This window comes from Nycticebus coucang, chromosome 18 (assembly GCF_027406575.1).
Source record: "Nycticebus coucang isolate mNycCou1 chromosome 18, mNycCou1.pri, whole genome shotgun sequence".
In the NCBI taxonomy this organism is placed as follows: domain Eukaryota; kingdom Metazoa; phylum Chordata; class Mammalia; order Primates; family Lorisidae; genus Nycticebus; species Nycticebus coucang.
Window position 1 is genome coordinate 35,712,358 of NC_069797.1, and position 21,582 is coordinate 35,733,939.

General features: G+C 46.4%; 1 protein-coding gene across 4 annotated transcripts; it reads left to right on the forward strand.

Moving 5' to 3' along the window:
- The first annotated feature begins 297 nt into the window (after positions 1-297).
- TMEM98 (transmembrane protein 98) lies at positions 298-12,662 on the forward strand. 4 transcript variants are annotated; one of them, XM_053570018.1, is made up of 8 exons: positions 343-443; positions 844-946; positions 2,940-3,124; positions 4,561-4,692; positions 5,673-5,706; positions 8,056-8,171; positions 10,523-10,582; positions 11,823-12,662. In XM_053570018.1, exons 3-8 carry the CDS (start codon positions 2,994-2,996, stop codon positions 12,028-12,030), a joined length of 681 nt encoding a protein of 226 aa, XP_053425993.1. In that variant the 5' UTR covers positions 343-443; positions 844-946; positions 2,940-2,993; the 3' UTR covers positions 12,031-12,662. The 4 variants fall into 4 exon arrangements, with proteins under 4 accessions (XP_053425990.1, XP_053425993.1, XP_053425994.1 ...); XM_053570015.1 differs by lacking the exon at positions 844-946 and having other exon boundaries at positions 298-443; XM_053570019.1 differs by lacking the exons at positions 343-443; positions 844-946 and adding an exon at positions 483-598.
- The last annotated feature ends 8,920 nt before the right edge of the window (positions 12,663-21,582 follow it).

Genomic DNA, 21,582 nt, shown 5'->3' on the forward strand with positions numbered 1-21,582 from the left:
AAGTGGAGTAAGTTGATCACAGCTAGGGAGCCGCAGAGCCGGGATGCTAAGTGGACAGTCTGCAGGGGCGCAGGCTCGCTCAATTACTAGGCACGCTATGGAAGTTGCTGGCGCCCCCCAGCCCCCACGGGACTGCCGGCCCGGCAGGGCTGGGTGTGGGCAGGGACCCTCCGCGGGGGCGAGGAAGGTCTGGGAGGTCGCCGTGACTGCCTCCCCAACCCGCCGGGCCGCCAGGGGGCCTGGCGGGGACGGCGGCGCCTGGCAGCGGGGGATTGCATGCGCCGGCCCGCGGCTCCCCTCCCGCGCCCCTCGGCCGGGCGGGCGTCTGGGCTCGGGCGCCCGCCCCGCTCCTTCCCGGCATGCCCCGCCGCAGGGCGCGCGCCCCGCCGAGCCGTCGCGGGGCCCGGGGAGCGCGGCGGGCTGCGCCGGAGCCGCCGCCTCAGGTGGGTGCCCCGCGGGGGCTCGGGCTCGGGCTCGGGGGTGGGAGGGCGGCGGCGAGTCCAGCCCGCGCGGAGCGGGGCGCCGGGGGCGGGGGACAGCGCGGGGAGTCGGGGGAGGGGAGGCCGCCGCCGCGGCCCGCGCCCGCCAAGTTGGGAAAGCAAGTCGGAGCCCCGCGTCGGGCAGACCCCAGCCCCGGGAGCCCTCGGAGCCCCGCGCGGCGCACTCCGGCCGGCCGCCGTCCCTCTGTTCCTCCGGGGTGTCGGGGCGCGGGGAAGGAGGCAGGGGCTTGGGTCTGCTTTATTCTGTGTGTTTAGAACCACAGAGAGGAGTGGGAGGACAGTGGAAGGCAGGGAGACCTACACGGGCTTAGAGACGGACAGGGAATCTCCCTCGCAAACACAGGGACGAGTACCCAGGAGGGAGAAGAACACCCGCGGACGCAGAGAAAGACTGAAAACTCTGACGGAGCTCACACACACTCTCAGAAACTCTCGCACAAAGCAGAGTAAGAAAGGAAACCAAGCTGGTGGTCCTGCGGGGAAGGGAAGGGGGAAGGGGACGGGGAAGGAGAGAAACACCGAGAAGGGGAGAGACTGAAGGGGAGGAGGGGGGGGAGAGAGACAGAGATAAGAGGGCGGCGCCTGTGGCTCAAAGGGGTAGGGCGTCGGCCCCCTATGCCGAACGTGGCGGGTTCAAACCCAGCCCTGGCCAAAAACTGCAAAAAGACAGATAGGAGGAGGAAAGAGTAAGGAAGGGCTAAAGCAGACAGAGAAACACACACCTAGGGAAACCAGACAGACTGTGAGAATTAGTCCCCACCCCCACACACACTCCTCCCAGACTATTGGAGATGCAGAGTTGGAAGAAACAGACTCAGGCCTTCACATCCTTGTGGTCAGGAGAGCTCCAGATAGGGGAGCAGCTCTATGAGACCTCTGGGACAGGCCTCCTGGGCACTTTAACACAGCCAAGTCCCCACCTTGTTTGCCTGGCAAACTCCTACTCATCCTTCAAAACCCAGTTTAGGCATCACCAGCCCTGTGAAGAAAGCTTTACCAGAAAGTGTTCTTCTGCACGTAGCGCAGGTACATGGACTTGAAATGGTTTGTCTACCTGACTGCTTTTCCCACCAACTCCTTAAGATTGGGGTCTGCGTCTTGTTTATCTCCAGTCTCCAGAATCCAACCTAGAGTTTGGTGCAATGTAGATGGTCAATAAATATTTATAGAATGATGACCGAAAGCATTTGGATCTTCTAAGACATGGAAGATAAAATTAAGTGCAAATAGAGGCATCCTGGCTTCATAGGGACCCCTAAATCAGAGCACCCTTTTTGCATGTGGAGAAATTAAAGCCCAGAGAGGGAAGGACTCTTGTTCAAAGAGATGCAAGTGGCTCGGCGCCTGTAGCTCAAGCAGCTAAGGTGCTAGCTGCATACACTGGAGCTGGCGGGTTCGAATCCTACCTGGGCCTGTCAAACAATGACAACTATAACCAAAAAAAAAAAAAAAAAAACCCCAAAGAGATGCAAGCAAGAGTCTTGCAATGAAATAACCTTCTGCAGATGTACTTGTCCGAAATGTCCCTACTCCTCTGGCTTATGAATTTAAAAAAGGAATGAAAAACACACCCCTGTCCTCTGGTTCCTCCCTCCAGAGTTAGCTGTTGTTATCTAGTTATATTCTGTGTGTGTGCATGTACATGTATCCATCCCCAGAGAAGGTTCTATGCACAAACTAGTATATGCACATACATGTCCTCCTTTCATTCTTCTTGGTAAATAAATAAAATAATTTTATGGAAAAAAAAGGCATGAAAGAGCCTCCGGAGTAAAAACAGGCAGTAGGAAATGAACATTTTCACATTAGTTTTAACACTGACACTGACAATCAGACCCTTTCCAGAGCTTTTGCAATCTTTTCTCCTTAGAAAAAGGAAGGATAACATCCATCTCAGACTAAGTGGATGGCTTTCTGCTTCCTGACTATATAAATTTGGACAAATCCTTTACCTTTCCTGAACCTCAGTTTCTACAGCTGTAAAATGAGGCTGCTCCTGTCCCCCATTAGGACTGTCCTTGGAAGAGTTAACATATCAAAAGCACTGGGCATAGAGTGGCTCCTCTGTAAATACAATCCCACATTTCCCTTTTATTACTGGGTGTTTTTTATAGATGTAAAATAACAATGCTAGTTAAAACGTTTCCTTTTGTCCCAGGGTTTTAAGAGGGCCATCCTAGTCCAATGGGTGGTGTGTGTTTGTGTGTGTGTGTGTGCACGTGTGTGTGCTGTGTGTACTCTTAATAAAGGTAAAGGCAAATTTGGGGTGTGGCATAAAATATCTTTTGCTTTTCTTCAGCTCTCATGTCTCTGCAGGTGACTTGGGTGAACCTAGCTCCTCTTCCACCCCATTAGTCACTCCAGCAGGTAAGACCCACCTGCTCCACTCTCCTTTGTGGCTTCTTTACCAGACCTGCTTTGATTTGCTGTTCTTTCAAGGTTTAGCCCGTGCGGAGCATGTGAGTGGGACTGAGTCAGGAGTCGCCTTGAAGCATGGAGACTGTGGTGATTGTTGCCATAGGTGTGCTGGCCACCATCTTTCTGGCCTCATTTGCAGCCTTGGTGGTGGTTTGCAGGCAGCGCTACTGCCGGCCCCGGGATCTGCTGCAGCGCTATGATTCCAAGTGAGTGGACCCAGGTGGGGAGGATGGAAAGGTGCGCTCTAATGGAAGAAAAAGAGAGGAAGGCTCGGCGCCTATAACTAAGGCACTGGCCACATACACTAGGGCTGGCGGATTCAAACCTGGCCCTGGCCTGCAAAACAACAATAATAACAACAACAAAAAAATAGCCCGATGTTGTGGTGGGCGCCTATAGTCCCAGTTACTTGGGAGGCTGAGGCAAGAAAATTGCTTAAGCCCAAGAGTTAGAGGTTGCTATGAACTATGATGCTATGGCACTCTACTGAAGGTGATATAGTGGAACTCTGTCTCAAAAAGAAAAAAAAGAAAGAAAGAAAAGAAAAAGAGAGTAGCAGAAGTAGTTTGATGTTGGGTAACTCTAAACTTAGCCTTTTGGTTTTAAAATGATACCTTCAGGCTGTCCTTCCCAATAAAGACTGCTGAGCTTAAGAATGTTCCTTAAACCCCTCAGCATCCTGAGCTACCTTTCTCTGTTTTCTGACTCAATAAGAAAGTCACTGAATATGTTCACGTAGAGTGAAGAGGCACAGCCATCTATCCAAAACCAGCCACCTCACTTAGCAGTTGGATGAGCAAACCAACCAGACCCACAGGAAAAGAAATCAGATATCCTATGCCAGCCACACATCTTAGCAGCAAGCACTTGGTTTTGTGAGTTCCTAGCATAGGACTGTCTCTCTCTGCATAGCAGATCCTTCATGATGCATTTTATGTGAAATACATTTCGTAAGCAGGATTCTGTTTGCAGTTTAGGGATGTTTTCATTGATCTTTAAGGGACCATGACAACCAACTAACCTTTGGTTTCTCTTACCCTCTGTCTTAATCCTATCAGCATCTCTGTCAGGTGGTAAATAATGTGTTAATTGCCCTTTTATATGACCCAGGCAAGCTCTGCTATTGAAAAGAATGTGATCTCATGTTCTAAAGTACCATGTTGTGAAATTGAAGGAGGGGACAGGGGGGTGGGGGTGGACTCAGGTGCCTCCCAAGAGTGATTCTGCAGATCAGGTAGGGAGTATAGGTAGATCTGGGTTATAGGAAACACACCCTCTTTATAAAATATAGGCTTGAAGGGGAAATAAGTTATAAACAGGTATCATTTTGTCCTGAAGGAGTTCCCCTGTCTAGTGCATCTTTAGTTATGTGGTTATACCCTCCTTTTTCTCCTGGTGGCTCATGTTTCTCTGTTTCACTTTTGTTTTAGTGTCCAGACCTTCCTCCTTGGTGCACTATCTAGCCAAATGCCCTGTCCTCAACTGTGTGCCCACTAGGCTTAGGTTTGGATTAGGACACGTAATCTCTGCTCTAACTTATCAACTCCCTTTATTCTTTTGATGGGTATGTGGTTCTCAGTGAGGAGAGGGTGATTGGCAGTTACCATTGTCAAACCAATTTAACAGCATCCTTTTCTTCCAGGCCCATTGTGGACCTCATTGGTGCCATGGAGACCCAGTCTGAGCCCTCCGAGTTAGAGCTGGATGATGTCGTTATCACCAACCCCCACATTGAGGCCATTCTGGAGAATGAAGACTGGATTGAAGATGCCTCGTAAGTTCTTAGGGACCACTGGCTTTTCCATAGCCACTGGGGATGCCAAGTGGGGCTTCTGGCAAATGGTGCCCTTATCTGTCTTCCTTTGCCAGAGCACTCAGCTGGGCATCTGGGAGCACTCTGTCACTTTCCCCTGCTCTCACTTGTGGGAGATCAGAATGTAACATGACAGTGCTTGTCTTTGCTTTCCCCCCATTTTAAGACCTGAACACTGAGATATGCTACAAAGGTGATTGTTTTATGAAGTTACCCTGATGTACTTGGGTTTTCCTTGGAGCGCCCAGGATTTTGACACTCAGGCTCCAGGGATGAAGCCTTTGTCTTCAGTATCCCTCAGGGGGCCTCTCCATCCTGCAGGAGCATCTACGTTTTGAGAAGTGCATGCTGCTTTATTCCCTTGTTCATTCAGCCGTCCATGCACTGGGCACATGTTTATGGGGCTTATATATGTGCAGGGTACTGGGTCAGGCACTGCAGATGTTAAAGTGATGGGGGAGACAGTGTTAGATGCTAAGTACGGTATCAAAGGTGATCTCTGCACCCTGCAGTGGGCACATGGAAGAGGCAGTGCCTAGGTTTGCCTGGGGTGGGGTGGCCAAGGTGGATTTCATGAACATACCACAGAGTTAGGTGCCTTTCGACTTGGGTCTTGAAAGAGGAGGAATTCACCAGGCTGGGCATAGCAGACAGGACACCCTGGGTCTACCAGAAGCTGGGAATTATAAAAAGTATGATTTGATAGGTGCAGAGTGGAGCTAGCTGGAGGAGCAGGCTGGGTGTGGGGTTGGAGAAGGGTAGAGAAAGCAGGTGCTCCCTCAGGTAGCTCATGGGCTTGTTCATTTTAACTTGGAGGCATCACTGCCCTCAGGCAGTGTCCAGCTGTGTCTCCGGGTCAGCATGAGATGAGAAGCCAGGGGGACTAGGAGGGCGGTGGGCTTCTCTGGATGAGCACTGACGGCCTCTTCTTGTCTCCCCAGGGGTCTCATGTCCCACTGCATTGCCATCTTGAAGGTAATACTCTCTGATTTCCCTGTGAGGTAAAGGGCCATCACCAAAGCACCCTGCGCATAGGCAGGTGGAGTTGAAAGGGACCTTAGAGAGGGCACCAAACCCTCATAAAATGCCTTCCTTTAAACCAGTGGTTCTCAACCTTCCTAAAGCCTCCTAATGTTGCGACCCTTTAATACAGTCCCTCATGTTGTGGTGACCCCCAACCATAAAATTACTTTTATTGCTACTTCATAACTGTAATTTTGCTACTGTTACGAATTGTAATGTAAATATCTGATACATAGGATGTATTTTCATTGTTACAAAGGGGTCACCACCCACAGGTTGAGAACCACTGCTTTAAATCAGAGGTCCTCAAACTTTTTAAATAGGGGGCCAGTTCACTGTCCCTCAGACCGTTGGAGGGCCGGATTATAGTTTAAAAAAAATATGAATAAATTCCTATGCACACTGCACATATCTTATTTTGAAGTGAAAAAACAAAACGGGAACAAATACAATCACACTGCCTCATGTGGAGTTTGAGGACCCCTGCTAAAACAGACACCTGGAATCTGCTGTTTACAGCTTGTTTTCTGCCTGGATGGGCTGTTTACTTTTGGATCCTCAAGGCTTTTTCAAAGGCTGTATTTCATTTGGTCCTTTTAACACAGTGACCCGTGGGAAAGACAGCATAGGTGGTCATTAGCCAGGGTTTTACTGACGGTGTAGAAGTCTGTGTGTGCCCGAGACCATGTAGTTGTCAAAGGGAAATGAGGTTTTCCAGCATCTCCCTTTCACCTTCTATTAACAGCTGAGGCTTGTACAAAGCTCTCTGACTTCTCCTGTTATTAGAAAAATTTCACTTTGGCTGTAGTCAGCAGAATAGGACAACCAGTGTTAAAAAATCCAAACCATGAATACTTCAACTTAAGACAGATTTTTTTTCTCTGAATACCTGAAATTTTAGAAGATTGCATCCAATTTACATTTTTGGTAATTTTTATAGTTTTAACATTTGTTTGTCAATTCTTGCCCGATAATATCCTACCTAATAGAATGATAACAAAAACTGAAATATTTGGCCAATTGCAAATATCATTAGTATCTTTATTTCAGTAGCCTGGGAAACCACCCATTTGTCCTTGTCTAGTAATTAATGAAGATTTCAAGAGACAACTGTCTTCTTTTAGTATTGTTCAGTGTAAGATATTAAAAAGTCCTTTATCCCACCTTTTCTTTGGCTATCTCTTTTGGAAGGACAAAGAAATGCCTAGTAGGAAATTATCAACTCATAGTCCAGGCTTACTGGTTAATTTTAAGAAGCTCTCTGGATATATAAATATAGCTATAGCTATAGATATGGTTATGGGATAGGTACAGTAACTAGAGCAATAATGCCATGTTACGTTTCCTTTCTTCTGACCAGGCTTTGTCCTGTCCTTAACTATTAGAGGAGAGGACAGGTGGCACCTGTGGTGGGAGATGAATCAAGCAGGAGTCATATTGTATTGCAACCAGTGGGCCATCCTGGGAACCTTGTATCAAAGGAGGGGGCTTCTAACTGTCCTCTAAGGGTCTTAGGAGCTGGTCACTTGCTCTTGAGTCCCTGTGGAAGGAGATTGAAGGAGAGAACTGGGCTCACTCCTGGGTGGGCTCTTGGGCTTCTTTCTGTTTTCTGTTTTCCAGCCCCAGAACAAGTTAGGGAATGGAACTTCCTTGCCAGGGCAAATCCAGCTTCTGACTTGGTGGGGGGCTTGGCAAGGGGAACCAGGCTTTGGGGGCGGCCTGCTCTGTTGGTGGATGATACAAGGGCCATGTGTCACTCTAGCTGTTTCCCTGCTTTTTCTAAGGTCCTTTCAGCATCATCTTGACAAACATGCTAATATATTGCCCTAGAAAATTGTTGAAATGAGAGCCCTTATTGGAGAATTTGCTTAAAGGGAACAGTTGCCCTTTGTCCAGCCCTGTTTCTGAGGGTGCTACACTGGAGGTATTTATCCTTTTGCAAGACTAAATCATGAGATGAAGGAATAGAAAAAGAAAGTAGGTTTTTCCCCTAAGTGAGAAGGTGAAATTGAAGCACATGATTTTTCTTAGACAGATTATTTCAGCTTAGACGTCTCTGAGCTGACTCCCAGCCCTTCATCTGAGGCTCCTCCCCCTCTTTCCTCACCCAGCTGTGTTCTTGGTCTTACTTCTTCCCACCTCATTTCTTCTCTGTGTACTTTTTACTTCGATTCAGCCATTAGGTTAGGGGCCAGCTCTGATGGGAGCCAAGGCCAGGCCATACTTGTCTTGTGTGGGTGGCAGAAACCCTCTGGGGCACCAGCCCGACCCTCATCTCTTCCCTCCTTCCTGCTGCATTAGATTTGTCACACTTTGACAGAAAAGCTTGTTGCCATGACAATGGGCTCAGGGGCCAAGATGAAGACTTCAGCCAGTGTCAGTGACATCATTGTGGTGGCCAAGCGCATCAGCCCCAGGTGAGTGGTTGGACACCTTCCATCGGGGGCTATGGGGGGCTGGAAGCTGAGGTAGCTGCAGGGCTTCTGAGAAACACAGGTGACTTCAGTTACTTGTATCCTACGCATTCACAGAACAACCAGAAGGGGTTTAGAAATTGAGACCCACCCAGCAAAGGTGGGTCCTCGCCTCCGGCTTGCACCCTCTGATCCACCCATTAGGAGGCTGAAGCAGATGTGTCATCCTGACTAGTGCACTATAGACCCCCCTGGGGGCTGCTCCCTCTCTCCTGGTTGCAGACCAGCTGTGGCTATTTCCTTCCTTTGCCATGTCTTCCTGCCAGGCTCAGCTGGAGCCAGCAAGCACGTTTCCTGCAGGTACCCATGTCCCATCTCTAGTGGACTCCTGGCCATGCCCTTGTCCAGTACAGCCTGTACCTGTGTTGGAGACTAGCTTAGGGGACCCACAATGGCTGTCTGTGCCCCATCCATGCCCCAGCCAGCAGCCTCCAGGATTGAGTGGAAAGGGAAGCTATACAGCATTCATACCTCCCAAATTCCAGGCTGTCTGCAAAATCCCACGTGGGAGGCAACCAGCAGGATTGTAGTCAACAGCTACACCCCCTCATTTGGGTTGGATTTTGTGAAGAAAAAAATAAAGCAGCCCTTTTCTTAGAGCTTAGAGCAAAGGGCTGTACTAAATTTGTGCTGCCACCTGGTGGCTGGTATGCAGATGTGCCTGCGCCCGGAGTGGCCAAATCCAGGACTTTTCATTTGTCAGCCGCCTCTGCCTGGAGGTGGGGTGGGGTGCCTCCCTGTGAGTTTTCTTTTTGCCATGGCCTCAAGTAAATTGTGAGGAACTAGCCCTTTCCCTGCCTCAAGATTAACCACATCAAAATGACCAGCTTCTTGGGAGGTGACACCTTGTGCGGCCCTCTGCAGGAATATACAACTTGGTCTACTTGACCTCTGTCCAGGGAGTTCAGTGAGTTGAGAAAGTGGGAGGGACTCAGCCCAGAACAATTCTTGGCTTTATCTGGAGTTGCCCCAGTGCCCTGGCCTTAAGCACCGCCACCCAGGCTTTGGGCGCGTGCTAGGCATTCAGTCTGGTTCAGAGACTCTGTATTGTCAGATCTGCTGGACCCTTCATTCTGCTATTTGTCACTTCTAATAGCTACTCCAGGGGGTCAATGGATTCCTATGATACAGGCTCTATGAGGGGGGTCAGGGAGAGGAGGGAGACTGGGATTTTTGAGGGTTTCATGGGAGCCTGGGTGAGCAGGATGGGCAGTGGTGCTAGGGCGAGTGTGTGGCATTGCCCAGAGAGTGGGCCTGCCCTGGTGCCCACTGGTTTCTACAGAGCACCCTGGACTGCTTCTAGCATGCTCACTGCCATAATTCAGTCAGGGTCCTCGCTTTGTCTTTTTGCCTTTGTGTTTCTCGCTCCTTCTGGCCATTTTTTCTCCCCATTGTTCTTCCTGCTCCATTTATTCCACATGGTATGCTGATGGCATATTAGTTTTAAGGAGCGTAGCTTTAGCTGTGGGTACTGTGACTATGCCAAGGGTGACCACGCCTCTGTGTTTCTGCACCAGCTCCAGGCATCTTTTTTAACATGCTTTTAGAAATCAAATAATACATCTTTATTTTTTCTTCTTGGATATCAAGTGGTCCATGAGCAAAGATTGGAGCAAAATCTTATACCACACAAGTCAGAATGAATTGTAGCTCTTTTCTGAACTTGATTAAAAATAATTAACCATGAACTGTCCATAAAATGCACTGGAGCAGTTTGAACCCAAATTAAACTTGTGACTTTTTTTAATGTTCTATATAACTACCTTCATCCCCCCCCCTTTTTTTTTCTGTATACAAAGTAACAGATGCTTATAAAAAGTAAAATACTATAGACATAGATTATGTAGAAAGTGACATACCCCCTAATTCTACCCCTCCCAATTTCAACGAGGTAACCCCTGATTAAACGATGAATGCTCCTCCTGATTTTCCTGCATTTTATAACCTTGGTTTGTTTATTTTTACACAAATGGGATAGATCAAGCTTTCTATATTATTTGGCAATGTGACTTTTTAATGTACTAATAATCTTGAACATCGTTGTGTAGGTGTAACCTTTTAAATGCCATTGGAATGGGGAAAAAAACTAGAAAACAAGATATTCTCTAAACTGAACCTGGAGTCCTTCCATTCAGTTTCTGTCTGAGAATGCAGAAGCAGTTAGAGAAAGAACCACAAAAGACTGGGTCTGGAATACCAGAAGGAAAGAATTGGAATAAGGAAAGATAGAAAGGAAGGAAGAAGAAAAGGAGGTAAGGAGGGTGAAATATTGTCAACCTTTTGCCTCTCCTCAGGGTGGACGATGTTGTGAAGTCGATGTACCCTCCGCTGGACCCGAAGCTTCTGGATGCGCGGTGAGGGGACGGTGTGCCATTCATACACTCATGCTGGAAGTTCACCATTTTATCAAATCTATGGGGATGGCTAACTGGGTTGTTTAAAGAAGATTGGTTTGCTGACTTCCCAAGGCTGCCTGGGCTTTGGCCACCATTTGCTTCCGTGTGAATGGTCAGTCAACCAGTGAGCTGACCCTGGCAGGGTGGTGGAGGCCAGTCCTCTTGAGGCCAATCCTGAAGCCCAGGAGAAGAAAGAGCCAGTCTTAGATTTTGAATCTTTGTGCGTACCCAGCCGTGCTGAGCTGTAGCTGTGCCCTCCCTCCCTTCCCTATCCCCCATTGCTCTTTCTCATCTCTGGACCCCAGTAGCAGACTCCCCGTAGCTGTGAGTGCTGCCCAGTGGGGCAGTGGAACAGTGGAAGTGGAGGTGACAAGTCAGCCACAGCTGTGCTTACCTTCCACCAGATACTTTCTGAAGCCCTTCTCTCCTGACCTTCCTGTACTTAGAGTGTTCTTAGCCTTAGGAAATTGTTACGTTCCTGTACCAGATGTAAACCCATTTAAGATAAACAGAATCTTTCCTCTCTCAGATTTATATGCTATTTCATAGATGTGTTGTATACTGGTTTCCACTAGACTGTGAGTTACTGTGCTGCAGCTTTGGTTTCTGTGCCTACTCCTGCTGCTGGCCAGCTTTGTCCGTAGGTTAATAATCTGTAATATGTCCCCAAATGCATCACATACACTCGCTACATAAAAGGTATGCTACAATGAATTTTTCAATACTGAAAGCATGTTAAAATTCCCTCTCAATTTGGTTTTCAATTAATTTTTTTTTTAATAAGCCAGCTCAAAGTGAGGGTTTGTATGTCCTGTCTTTAAGTGGGCAGCAGTTGGGGATGTGCTCATCCAATTGACCAGATCTGGACTGTTTGACAGAGCACTGTCAGGGAGACAGTAATAGGTATGTTGCAGAAGATGGCTTCCACAGTCTTAAATAAGTTTGTATGACATAGCATATTATTTTCTCCCCGTGGAGCTTTATCAGGTTTATCAAAGACTCTGAGACAGACTTCAGTTAATCTTGTTTAACCTAGGCATCCCCAAATTGATTTTAGCATGGAACCATCTTTAAGTTATATACCCACCGTCATCCTAGGGAAGGGTATCTGGTTTGGGGAACACTAGTGTGATCTATTTGGGCTTTTGTGCAGAGTCACTCATTTCTTAGGGAATCTGATCCTGTTGTTTTTTTCTAGGACGACTGCCCTGCTCCTGTCTGTCAGTCATCTGGTGCTGGTGACCAGGAATGCCTGCCATCTGACTGGGGGCCTGGATTGGATTGACCAGTCACTGTCAGCTGCTGAGGAGCACTTGGAAGTCCTTCGAGAAGCAGCCCTGGCTTCTGAGCAGGATAAAGGTCTCCCAGGCCCAGAAGGCTTCCTGCAGGAGCAGTCGGCGATTTAGTGCCTCTTGGCCAGCAAGGCCAGCTACTGCTGTCCCTGGGTGGCTCAGCTGAGTCTGCTGGTTTTTCCTGTAGAGTTAGTTGTTTCTCCGTGGTTCAGGAGTCCAATGTGCTGCACAGTGAAGCAAGGGGGCCCTGTCGGTTGGTGCCTCTGTTGCAATTTCCAGTTGTGGCTGGTGAGTGGCAGTCTAACACCACACTGAGGGGAGATGCCACTCACCATCTGTATGGCAGAGCACTGAAAACTGGTGGATTGTCAGCTTTATTCAGCTCACTTAGTATTTTCAAAAACATTGAACCACCATCTAAGAAATCAGGAGATTTAACATTAAAATCAGAATCTCTGGCTTCTCTTGAACAATCAAAAGGTGTGGCAGTTCGGATCTGCCTTTTCAAAAGAGGACAATCAATTAGAACTAAGTAGCGATTGCCTTTTTGGGCAAGGTTTGTATTCTCTCACCTGGCCTGTTTCCTGTATCCTGCTGCCTGATCCCTGAAGCATGCAACTCCCTCTTCCCACGACAGGTTTGGGTTTGAAGCTGAGCACTACAGAGTTGATTATTTCCTTTTTATCATTATACCTGTAATTTTCTAGCTACTGTTAGGTGGATAGTAAATTTGTACTTATATTTCCCTCAAGTGTGTGTTCATTGAGTCAAATTCGTATGCACGGTGTATGACGGGGCATATCTGAGGACTGAGGGTGGAAGAAGAGGGCCCCAGAAGCCTGAGGATGCCTGTGTGTGTGCCTCAAAATGAGGTAGAGACCCCTCAGATTTCAAGCACAAGTGAAGATACCACCATAAAGTAGTTTTCACATCAGCAATGACATCCAATAAAGGATGTTTTCTTTCTTCCAATGTATTTGCTTTGTAAATATTGAAAGATCAGGGGCACTTTTATGACTGAAGACTTATTGAGACCTAGAATCATAATCGTGTAATTCAGATATATATCCAAATGGCATAATTCCCATTTTAAGCATACAGGACAGCCTGAAGTACTTTGCTTCCTCCCAGTTCTCAGAGCCAACCTTGCTCTAGACTCAGAGAGGGACCTGGCTTGGGGGCTGCCCTGGTTCATGTCCCCTGCTTTTAAGCATGTGTGGAACCATTCCCTTTAAATTTTTCCTGTCCTGGCTCAAGTCAGCAAATTTCTCAGCCTGATTCTAGGGAACCAGAATCCCAATTTCAAGATCAGGGCCTTGTTTGTCTATTGGGCATGCTTCATTCTCTCCAGGAAAAGGGCTGCTGCTTTTTTTTTGAGACAGAGTCTGTGCCCTCAGTAGAGTGCCCTGGCATCATTAGCATACAGCAACCTCAAACTCTTGGGCTTAGGTCATCTCCTTGCCTCTGCTTCTTGAGTAGCTGGGACGCTGCCACACCCCCTGGCTAAAACAGTCTGCTTGTAAACAGCACAATGTGTACCAAACCCCACCTGGGGAGGCAGAGTCAGGAAAGGGAAGCTGAAGCTCAAGTCTCACGCACTACAGGATGGCTTTCAGATGGATTCTGAAATTTCCGTGTTGGATTGTCTGTACCCATGAACCCTAAAAGCACGTTAAGCAGCTGACTTTCCTGGGTTGCTGGCAGGATGTGAGTGGGAAACATACAAAGTCGCCTTGCTTTTCTATTGGAGGCCTCCACAAAAGACATCCACAGTCCTCCCATTTTTGTCTTTTTCCTCCCCTTTCAAAGCCTGCTTTCATAATCACGCTGGAAACCAATCCATGCTAAGGTTGTGATGGCTGCCACCGTTGTAAATATCCCTTGCATTTTAATCTGAACCAGAGCCCTAGGCCAAAAAGCAGTTCTGTGTTGGCATCTCAGATACTATCCGCCAGGTATGCAAGTTGGGATGGGAGGTGTCCCAGCACCCATGGCGAGTCCTGGCACACCTGCCTCCTGGAGCCCTGAGATGCTGGGAGAGGTGGTCAGAGTCCTCAGAAGTGCCTGCCAGACTGCAGGATTTTTCTTTCTTTCTTTCTTTCTTTTTTTTTTTTTTTTTGAGACAAAGTCTCACTTTGTCACCCTGGGTAGAGGGCTGGCAGAGATCTCACAGCAACCTCAACCTCTTGGGTTCAAGCGATCCTCTTGCCTCAGCTTCCGGAGTAGTTATAGGCTCCTGCCACATGGGTTACATGGTCTCAAACCCATGAACTCAGGCAATCCTCCCACTTTGGCCTCCCAGAGTGCTGGGATTACAGGGGTGAGAGGATTTCTGATTATGCTGCTAAGTAGTTTTCCTTTCATCTCCAGGGCTAGACAAGTAAAGGATAAAGTTGGCATTGGGGGCTGATGGTTGAGGTGGAAGCGTTGTCTTTAGAACAGAAGGTGACCCCACTCCTGCAGGCCCTTTGAGAGTTGCCTGAAGTTATCTCCTCCCCTGGGAGGGGCTGGGGGGTGAGCACTGGGGATCCCAGGACTCCCTATGTACCAGATGTAATTTCCAAAGTCCCTGGTTCACTGGTGTCTGTGTACCTGGTGGCAGATCCTGCCTTCCATGGCCCCCACCTACTCCTATCCTGGAATGGAGCATCACACTCAAAGGACGTGCTTGGGGATAGGAATCCAGTGTGAAGAGAGCAGGATATGTGAAGTCAGACGGAATTAGGTTTGAATTTTGGCTCAGCCTCTTCCTGTGGGAGCTGTGACAAGTTACTTAACCTCTCTGGTCCTTAGCATTCTCATTTGTAAAATCGAGGCCACTGTCCATGGGTTGGTATGTCAATGAAATTAAATGGTGTGTGTGAAATGCCTCATCGTGTGCCTGTTTCTGCTTAGCCGGTGCTAACCTCTCCCTCTCTCCCTCTGTGATTTCACCTCAGTTACCATGGCTTTGTCCAATCAGCAGCCTCTGTTTTCATGGGCTCTGGAACTGGGTGGCCAAAAATCTGGAATCACTGCAGTAGGAAGAGTAGCCCAGCCTCGTCCTTGCCTACCCCAAGTATGTTCGCTAAAGATACTGGAAGCTCTTAGCCTCTTACCTGCGTTCAGAGGGTTGACGGTGCAGGCTCACATTTCTCCAGAGAATGGCCCAGGGAGCCTCCTGCAGCTTGTGAGATCTCCCCGGGGGACTTGTGCTCCTGGCATCTGGCTCGCCCTGGTATTCTCCCTGGCCTGCCTCATTCCAGGAGTTCTTTATCTTCAGTCTCTGTGTGCCCATGAGCATGGCTTACCATTCAAAGGCCTGAGTTGCCTTATGATCTTGGAAATTGGCAGAAGAGGTCAGAGGAAGAATTTCTCTCTCTCTCTCTTTTTTTTTTTTTTTCCCCGAGACAAAGTCTCACTTTGTCCCCCTCAGTAGAGTGCTGTGAGAGTCATAGCTCACAGTAACCTCAAACTCCTGGGGTCAAGCAATCCTCTCGCTTCGGTCTCCCACGTAGCTGGGACTACAGGCACGCACCACAACACCTGGCTACTTGTAGAGACAGTGTCTCACTCTTGCTCAGGCTGGTCTCAAACTCCTGAGCTCAGGCAATCCACCTGCCTGGGCCTCCCAGAGAGCTAGGATTATAGGCGTGAGCCAATGCACCTGGCCTTGAAGAAGAATTTCTATCCATTTCCTCCTTCCCTCCTCCACCTCTCCTCCTTCTCTCCTACAAACATGTGCTAAGAGCTTACTCTAGGGGAGATGAGGTGTTGTGCTAGGTGCTAGGGACACAGAACAAAAGGCGCAATCCCTGCCCTTGAGCATCAGAGACACATGTGCCACTGGCTGAACCAATGGAGAGGGCCATAGAACAGAGGGAGTACAGGGCCCGGGTTGGGATAGTCAGGGAAGAAGCCTGAGTGCAGAGGGCCAGAGAGGTGCTCTGCTCAGACAGGACAACAGGGGCTGGCCCAGGACGAGTGAGCATGGCTCATGTGGGAAATTTAGAACTGGGGAGGCCTGGAGCACGGGATGTGAGGGGTGAGGCTGGACAGGGTGGCATGTGTCAGATCATGGAGGACCGTTTAAGTCATACTGGGGAGCTGGAGCTTTATCCTGAGCGTGAGCATAGAAAGAAGCAGGGTACCGACTGTCAGATTTGCAATTTACAAAGAGGCATTTATTTCATTCCCTATGACATTGGGCTCCAGGATCCATAAATTTGCTTGGTGCTGTCAAGTTCATGTTTTTGTCCCTGAGTCTGAGAGGCTCAAGGCTGAATCATGATATAAAGGCAGACTGGGCACCTCTGCTGTTAAGAACAGAGGAAGAGGGGGTGGGCATCGGAACAGAAGATGCTGGGGAGAAATAATGCAAGTGAGCTACGTCTGTTTCTGGTGGGTACTCACAGTGTCTCTGTATCCGAAGTGCTGATGAACAGTTTCAAGAATCTGAGGCAAAACTGGGTCCTTCCTTTTTCATTCTGTTTCTATTTTTATCATCTCCATTTTATGGGTAAGGAGACCAAAGCAGAGAGATCAATAACTTTCCAGAGTCTCACAGTTAATACCCTGTTCCCCTGAAAATAAGACAGTGTTTTTATTTTAAGGTGTGCTCCCAAAGATGCGGTAGGTCTTATTTCCAGGGGACGTCTTATCTTTCCTGTAAGTAGGTCTTATTTTCAGAGGATGTCTTATTTTCGGGGAAACAGGGTAAGAATCAAAGCAGGAACTTCTACTCCCTGACTCGGGTGTGTGTGTGTTGTTGTTGTTTTTAATTATTTATTTATCAAGGGAAACTATTTCTTAGTCCACATATTCACGTTTCATAGTTCAGGAAAACAGGTCAGTGACTAACTTCTATGTAATTCAACCAAAGAAATTCTTTATATCCCCAAATCGCTTTTACTCTGAGAGACACCAGCCTTTCTCATCTTCTCAACTCTTTCATGAAATCACATTTTCTGGATGTCTGCTTTCTTGACTCAACCACAGCAGACTTATAGAGAGCTGCGGCCCCCAGGGATACAACAAATGCTCCGATAATATGAAATTGCAGACACCTGGCCAGAAGGTCACACATGTGGGTTTTTGTCAAAACAGTGGAAACAGTGGTGGTGATTGTCCTTGAGAGGGATGTCAGCCTTAACGAGATTCAGAAAATTCGATTAAGTATATAGCCTGCAGCTTGAGGATGGCCACTCATGAGTAGACATTCATATCATCCTGAAAACATACTCCTTGCCAACTTGTGTTTTCACCAGCTACACCTTCCTGCCCCGGTCCTGCGGGTGGGGAAATCCGCAAAGGAATGAAAAAAACTAACATGCGTACTCTTCTGTTTTCTTCTAATTCTAATATTTTTTGTTAAAAACATGGTAATTGTGACCTGTGATTTAATTTCACGGCCCACTAATTGGTTACACCCCTAGGATGGTAGAACATGGACGCTAAAATGAGGATGAAGGCACAGGTATTTTCTGTCTCTCCAAAATGACTTAATTTGATCCATTTTAAGTAAAACTTGCATTTATCAGAATCATGGCAAAAATTTATGGTGCATAAATTTTTAATTTATTAATTTATTCCATGATTGATTAGTTCAAGAGTCATCTGTTGAGCCTCTCCACTGGATTAGGCCCAGGGCTACAGGAAAGAATAAAAAGACAATGCCTCTCTGGAGGTGCCTGTAACCAAAGGTGGAAAGAAACCTGAGTGCAAAGAGCCATTTTCAATATAGTCTGCTAAGTGCTAAGTAAGGGGACGTGTGTGTAACCGGAGCAAACGGTAGGAGCACCAAATCCTGAGAGTTGCCAAGGAGGAGTAGGGGGTCGGAGAAGGCTGCGTCAGGTCAGTGGAGGTGGAGGACAGTATCTGGGGAAGGCATTCTGTGCAGACCATGCTCAGGACATCACAGCTGGTTCAACACAACTAGATGGGAGGTGGGACACAGTGGGAGACAAGCCAGGAGAGGAAGGTGAGGATAAGACCCTGGAGAGTCTCACAGGCCTTGCTGAGGTCTTTGGACTTTTCCTTCAGGTGATTGGGGACTATGCAAAATCAAAAAAAGCACTTTCTTATTTTTTCTTGGGAAACATGGAAATGATCACTGCATCCTCACCAGAGTTTAATGTTCTCCTAATTTGATAGGTGAACTATGGCTGAGCGCTGTGTTCATTTGCATTTTTCTGACTACTGGTATAGTTTTTACCATGTGTTTGTTAGCTATTTCTGCATGTTAATGCCCTTTGCCTGTTTTTCTCCTGGGATTTTAGTATTTTTCTTATTGATTTATATTCACTCTTTACATATTAAAGGTAACAACCCTTTGCCATATTTATTGTGCAGCCTTGTAATTTGCCTTTTTAGTTTTGTTGAGTGGTTTCTGATGTCCAGAAGTTTTAAATTTAGTGTAGTCAAATGTATTGATTTTCTTTCCCCTTAGTGATTTCTTCCATTACTTTTATGTTTTCCCATCCAGAGATCAGTTTTCCCATCCAGAGATCAAATCAATATCACTAAAACATTTGAAGCAGTAGAGTGCCATGGATGGATGATTTAGAATAATACTCACGTGTTAGGTGTAGTGACAGAAAAAAAAATAATCCAATAGGATAGAAGAAATCAAACTTTCCTTCATCTACTCCAGCTCAAGGTTAAAGGTGGTAACAGTCAGGGATCAAACAGATGGACAAGGGAGATGGGAAGAGGTAAGGACTTACAGTAGGTGGTCAGGCACACAGAGTGGGTGGGAGGAGCACAGAGAGGAAGCTGCGTGTTCCAAGGTAGAATAGAAAGCAACAAGCATTGTCTAAGTGCTGGGGAGACAGGGCAGAGAAAAACCACATGATTCCTGCTGTCATGACATCCAGTTTGGAGAGGAAAGCAGACATTAAGCAAATGATTGCTTAAATAAATGTAAAATTAAAAGTTTTAAAAATGATTTTTTTTTTTTTTGCAGTTTTTGGCCGGGGCTGGATTTGAACCTGCCACCTCCGGCATATGGGGCTGGCACCCTAGTCCTTTGAGCCACAGGCACCACCCTAAAAATGTTTTAAATAGCCTGGCACCCGTAGCACAATGGTTATGGTGCTGGCCACACACACCAAGGCTGGAGAATTCGAACCCAGCCCGGGCCAGCTAAACAACAATGACAATTGCAACAACAAAAAAAATACTTAAGCATTATGGCAGGTGCTTGTAGTCCCAGCTACTTAGGAGGCTGAGGCAAGAGACTAAGCCCAGGAGTTTGAGGTTTCTGTGAGCTGTGACGCCATGGCACTCTATCGAGGGTGACATAGTGACACTCTGTCTCAAAAAAAAAAAAAGTTTTAAGAAAAGTGATTGATTATTTTATTTTATGTTTTTATTTTGAGACAGAGTTTCACTCTGTTGCCAAGGCTAGAGTGCTGTGGCATCAGCTCTTTGGCTCAAGTGATCCTTTTTTTTTTTTTTTTTAATTAAATCATAGCTGTGTACATTAATGCGATCATGGGACACCATACACTGGTTTTATAGACCATTTGACACATTTTTATCACACTGGTTAACACAGTCTTCCTGGCATTTTCTTAGTTATTGTGTTAAGACATTTATATTCTACATTTACTAAGTTTCACATGTACCCTTGTAAGATGCACCGCAGGTGTAATCCCACCAATCATTCTCCCTCCCCCCACTCCCTCCTCCCTCCCCTCTCTTTCCCCCTTCCCCCTTAGGTTGTAACTGGGTTATAGCTTTCATATGAAAACCATACATTAGTTTCATAGTAGGGCTGAGTACATTGGATACTTTTTCTTCCATTCTTGAGATAGTTTACTAAGAAGAATATGTTCCAGCTCCATCCATGTAAACATGAAAGAGGTAAAGTCTCCATCTTTCTTTAAGGCTGCGTAATATTCCATGGTGTACATATACCACAATTTATTAATCCATTCGTGGATCCATGGGCACTTGGGCTTTATCCATGACTTAGCAATTGTGAATTGGGCTGCAATAAACATTCTGGTACAAATACCTTTGTTACAATGTAATTTTTGGTCTTCTGGGTATATACCTAGTAGAGGAATTATAGGATTGAATGGCAGATCTATTTTTAGATCTCTAAGTGTTCTCTAAACATCTTTCCAAAAGGAATGTATTAATTTGCATTCCCACCAGCAGTGTAGAAGTGTTCCCTTTTCTCCACATCGATGCCAACATCTCTGGTCTTGGGATTTTGTGATATGGGCTAATCTTACTGGAGTTAGATGATATCTCAAAGTAGTTTTGATTTACATTTCCCTGATGATTAAGGATGATGAGCATTTTTTCATATGTCTGTAGGCTGTGCGCCTGTCTTCTTCAGAGAAGTTTCTCTTCAAGTCCCTTGCCCAGCCTGCAATGGGATCACTTGTTCTTTTCTTGCTTATATGTTTGAGTTCTCTGTGGATTCTGGTTATTAAACCTTTGTTGGAGACATAACCTGCATATATCTTCTCCCATTCTGAGGGCTGTTTGTTTGCTTTACTTACTGTGTTCTTGGCTGTGCAGAAGATTTTTAGTTTGATCAGGTCCCAGTAGTGTATTTTTGAAGCTGCTTCAATTGCCTAGGGGGTCTTCCTCATAAAATACTCGCCCAGACCGATTTCTTCAAGGGTTTTCCCTGCACTCTCTTCTAGTATTTTTATAGTTTCATGTCTTAAGTTTAAGTCTTTAATCCAGTGAGAGTCTATCTTAGTTAATGGTGAAAGGTGTGGGTCCAGTTTCAGTCTTCTACAGGTTACCAGCCAGTTCACCCAGCACCATTTGTTAAATAGGGAATCTTTTCCCCATTGAATGTTTTTAATTGGCTTGTCAAAGATCAAATAATGGTAAGTAGCTGGGTTCATCTCTTGGTTCTCTATTCTGTTCCATACATCTACCTCTCTGTTTTTGTGCCAGTACCATGCTGTTTTCATCACTATTGATTTATAGTATAGTCTGAGGTCTGATAGCATGATTCCTCCTGCTTTGTTTTTATTTCTGAGTAATGTCTTGGCTGTTCGAGTTTTTTTCTGATTCCATATAAAACGAAGTATTATTTTTTCAAGATCTTTAAAGTATGACAGTGGAGCTTTAATAGGGATTGCATTAAAATTGTATATTGCTTTGGGTAGTATGGACATTTTAACAATGTTATTCTTCCCAGCCACAAGCATGGTATGTTTTTCCGTTTGTTAACATTTTCAGCTATTTCTTTTCTTAGAGTTTCATAGTTCTCTTTATAGAGAGCTTTCACGTCCTTTGTTAGATAAACTCCCAAATATTTCATCTTCTTTGGCACTACTGTGAATGGAATAGAGTCCTTAACTGTTTTTTCAGCTTGACTATTGTTGGTATATATAAAGGCTACTGATATATGAATGTTGATTTTGTAGCCTGAGACGCTGCTGTATTCCTTGATCACTTCTAAGAGTTTTGTAGTAGAATCTCTGGTGTTTTCCAGATGTACAATCATATCATCTGTGAAGAGTGAAAGTTTGATCTCTTCTGACCCTATATGGATACCCTTGATCGCCTTCTCTTCCCTAATTGCGGTGGCTAAAACTTCCATTACAATGTTGAAAAGCAATGGAGACAATGGGCAGCCTTGTCTGGTTCCTGATCTGAGTGGAAATGATTCCAATTTAACTCCATTCAATATGATATTGGCTGTGGGTTTGC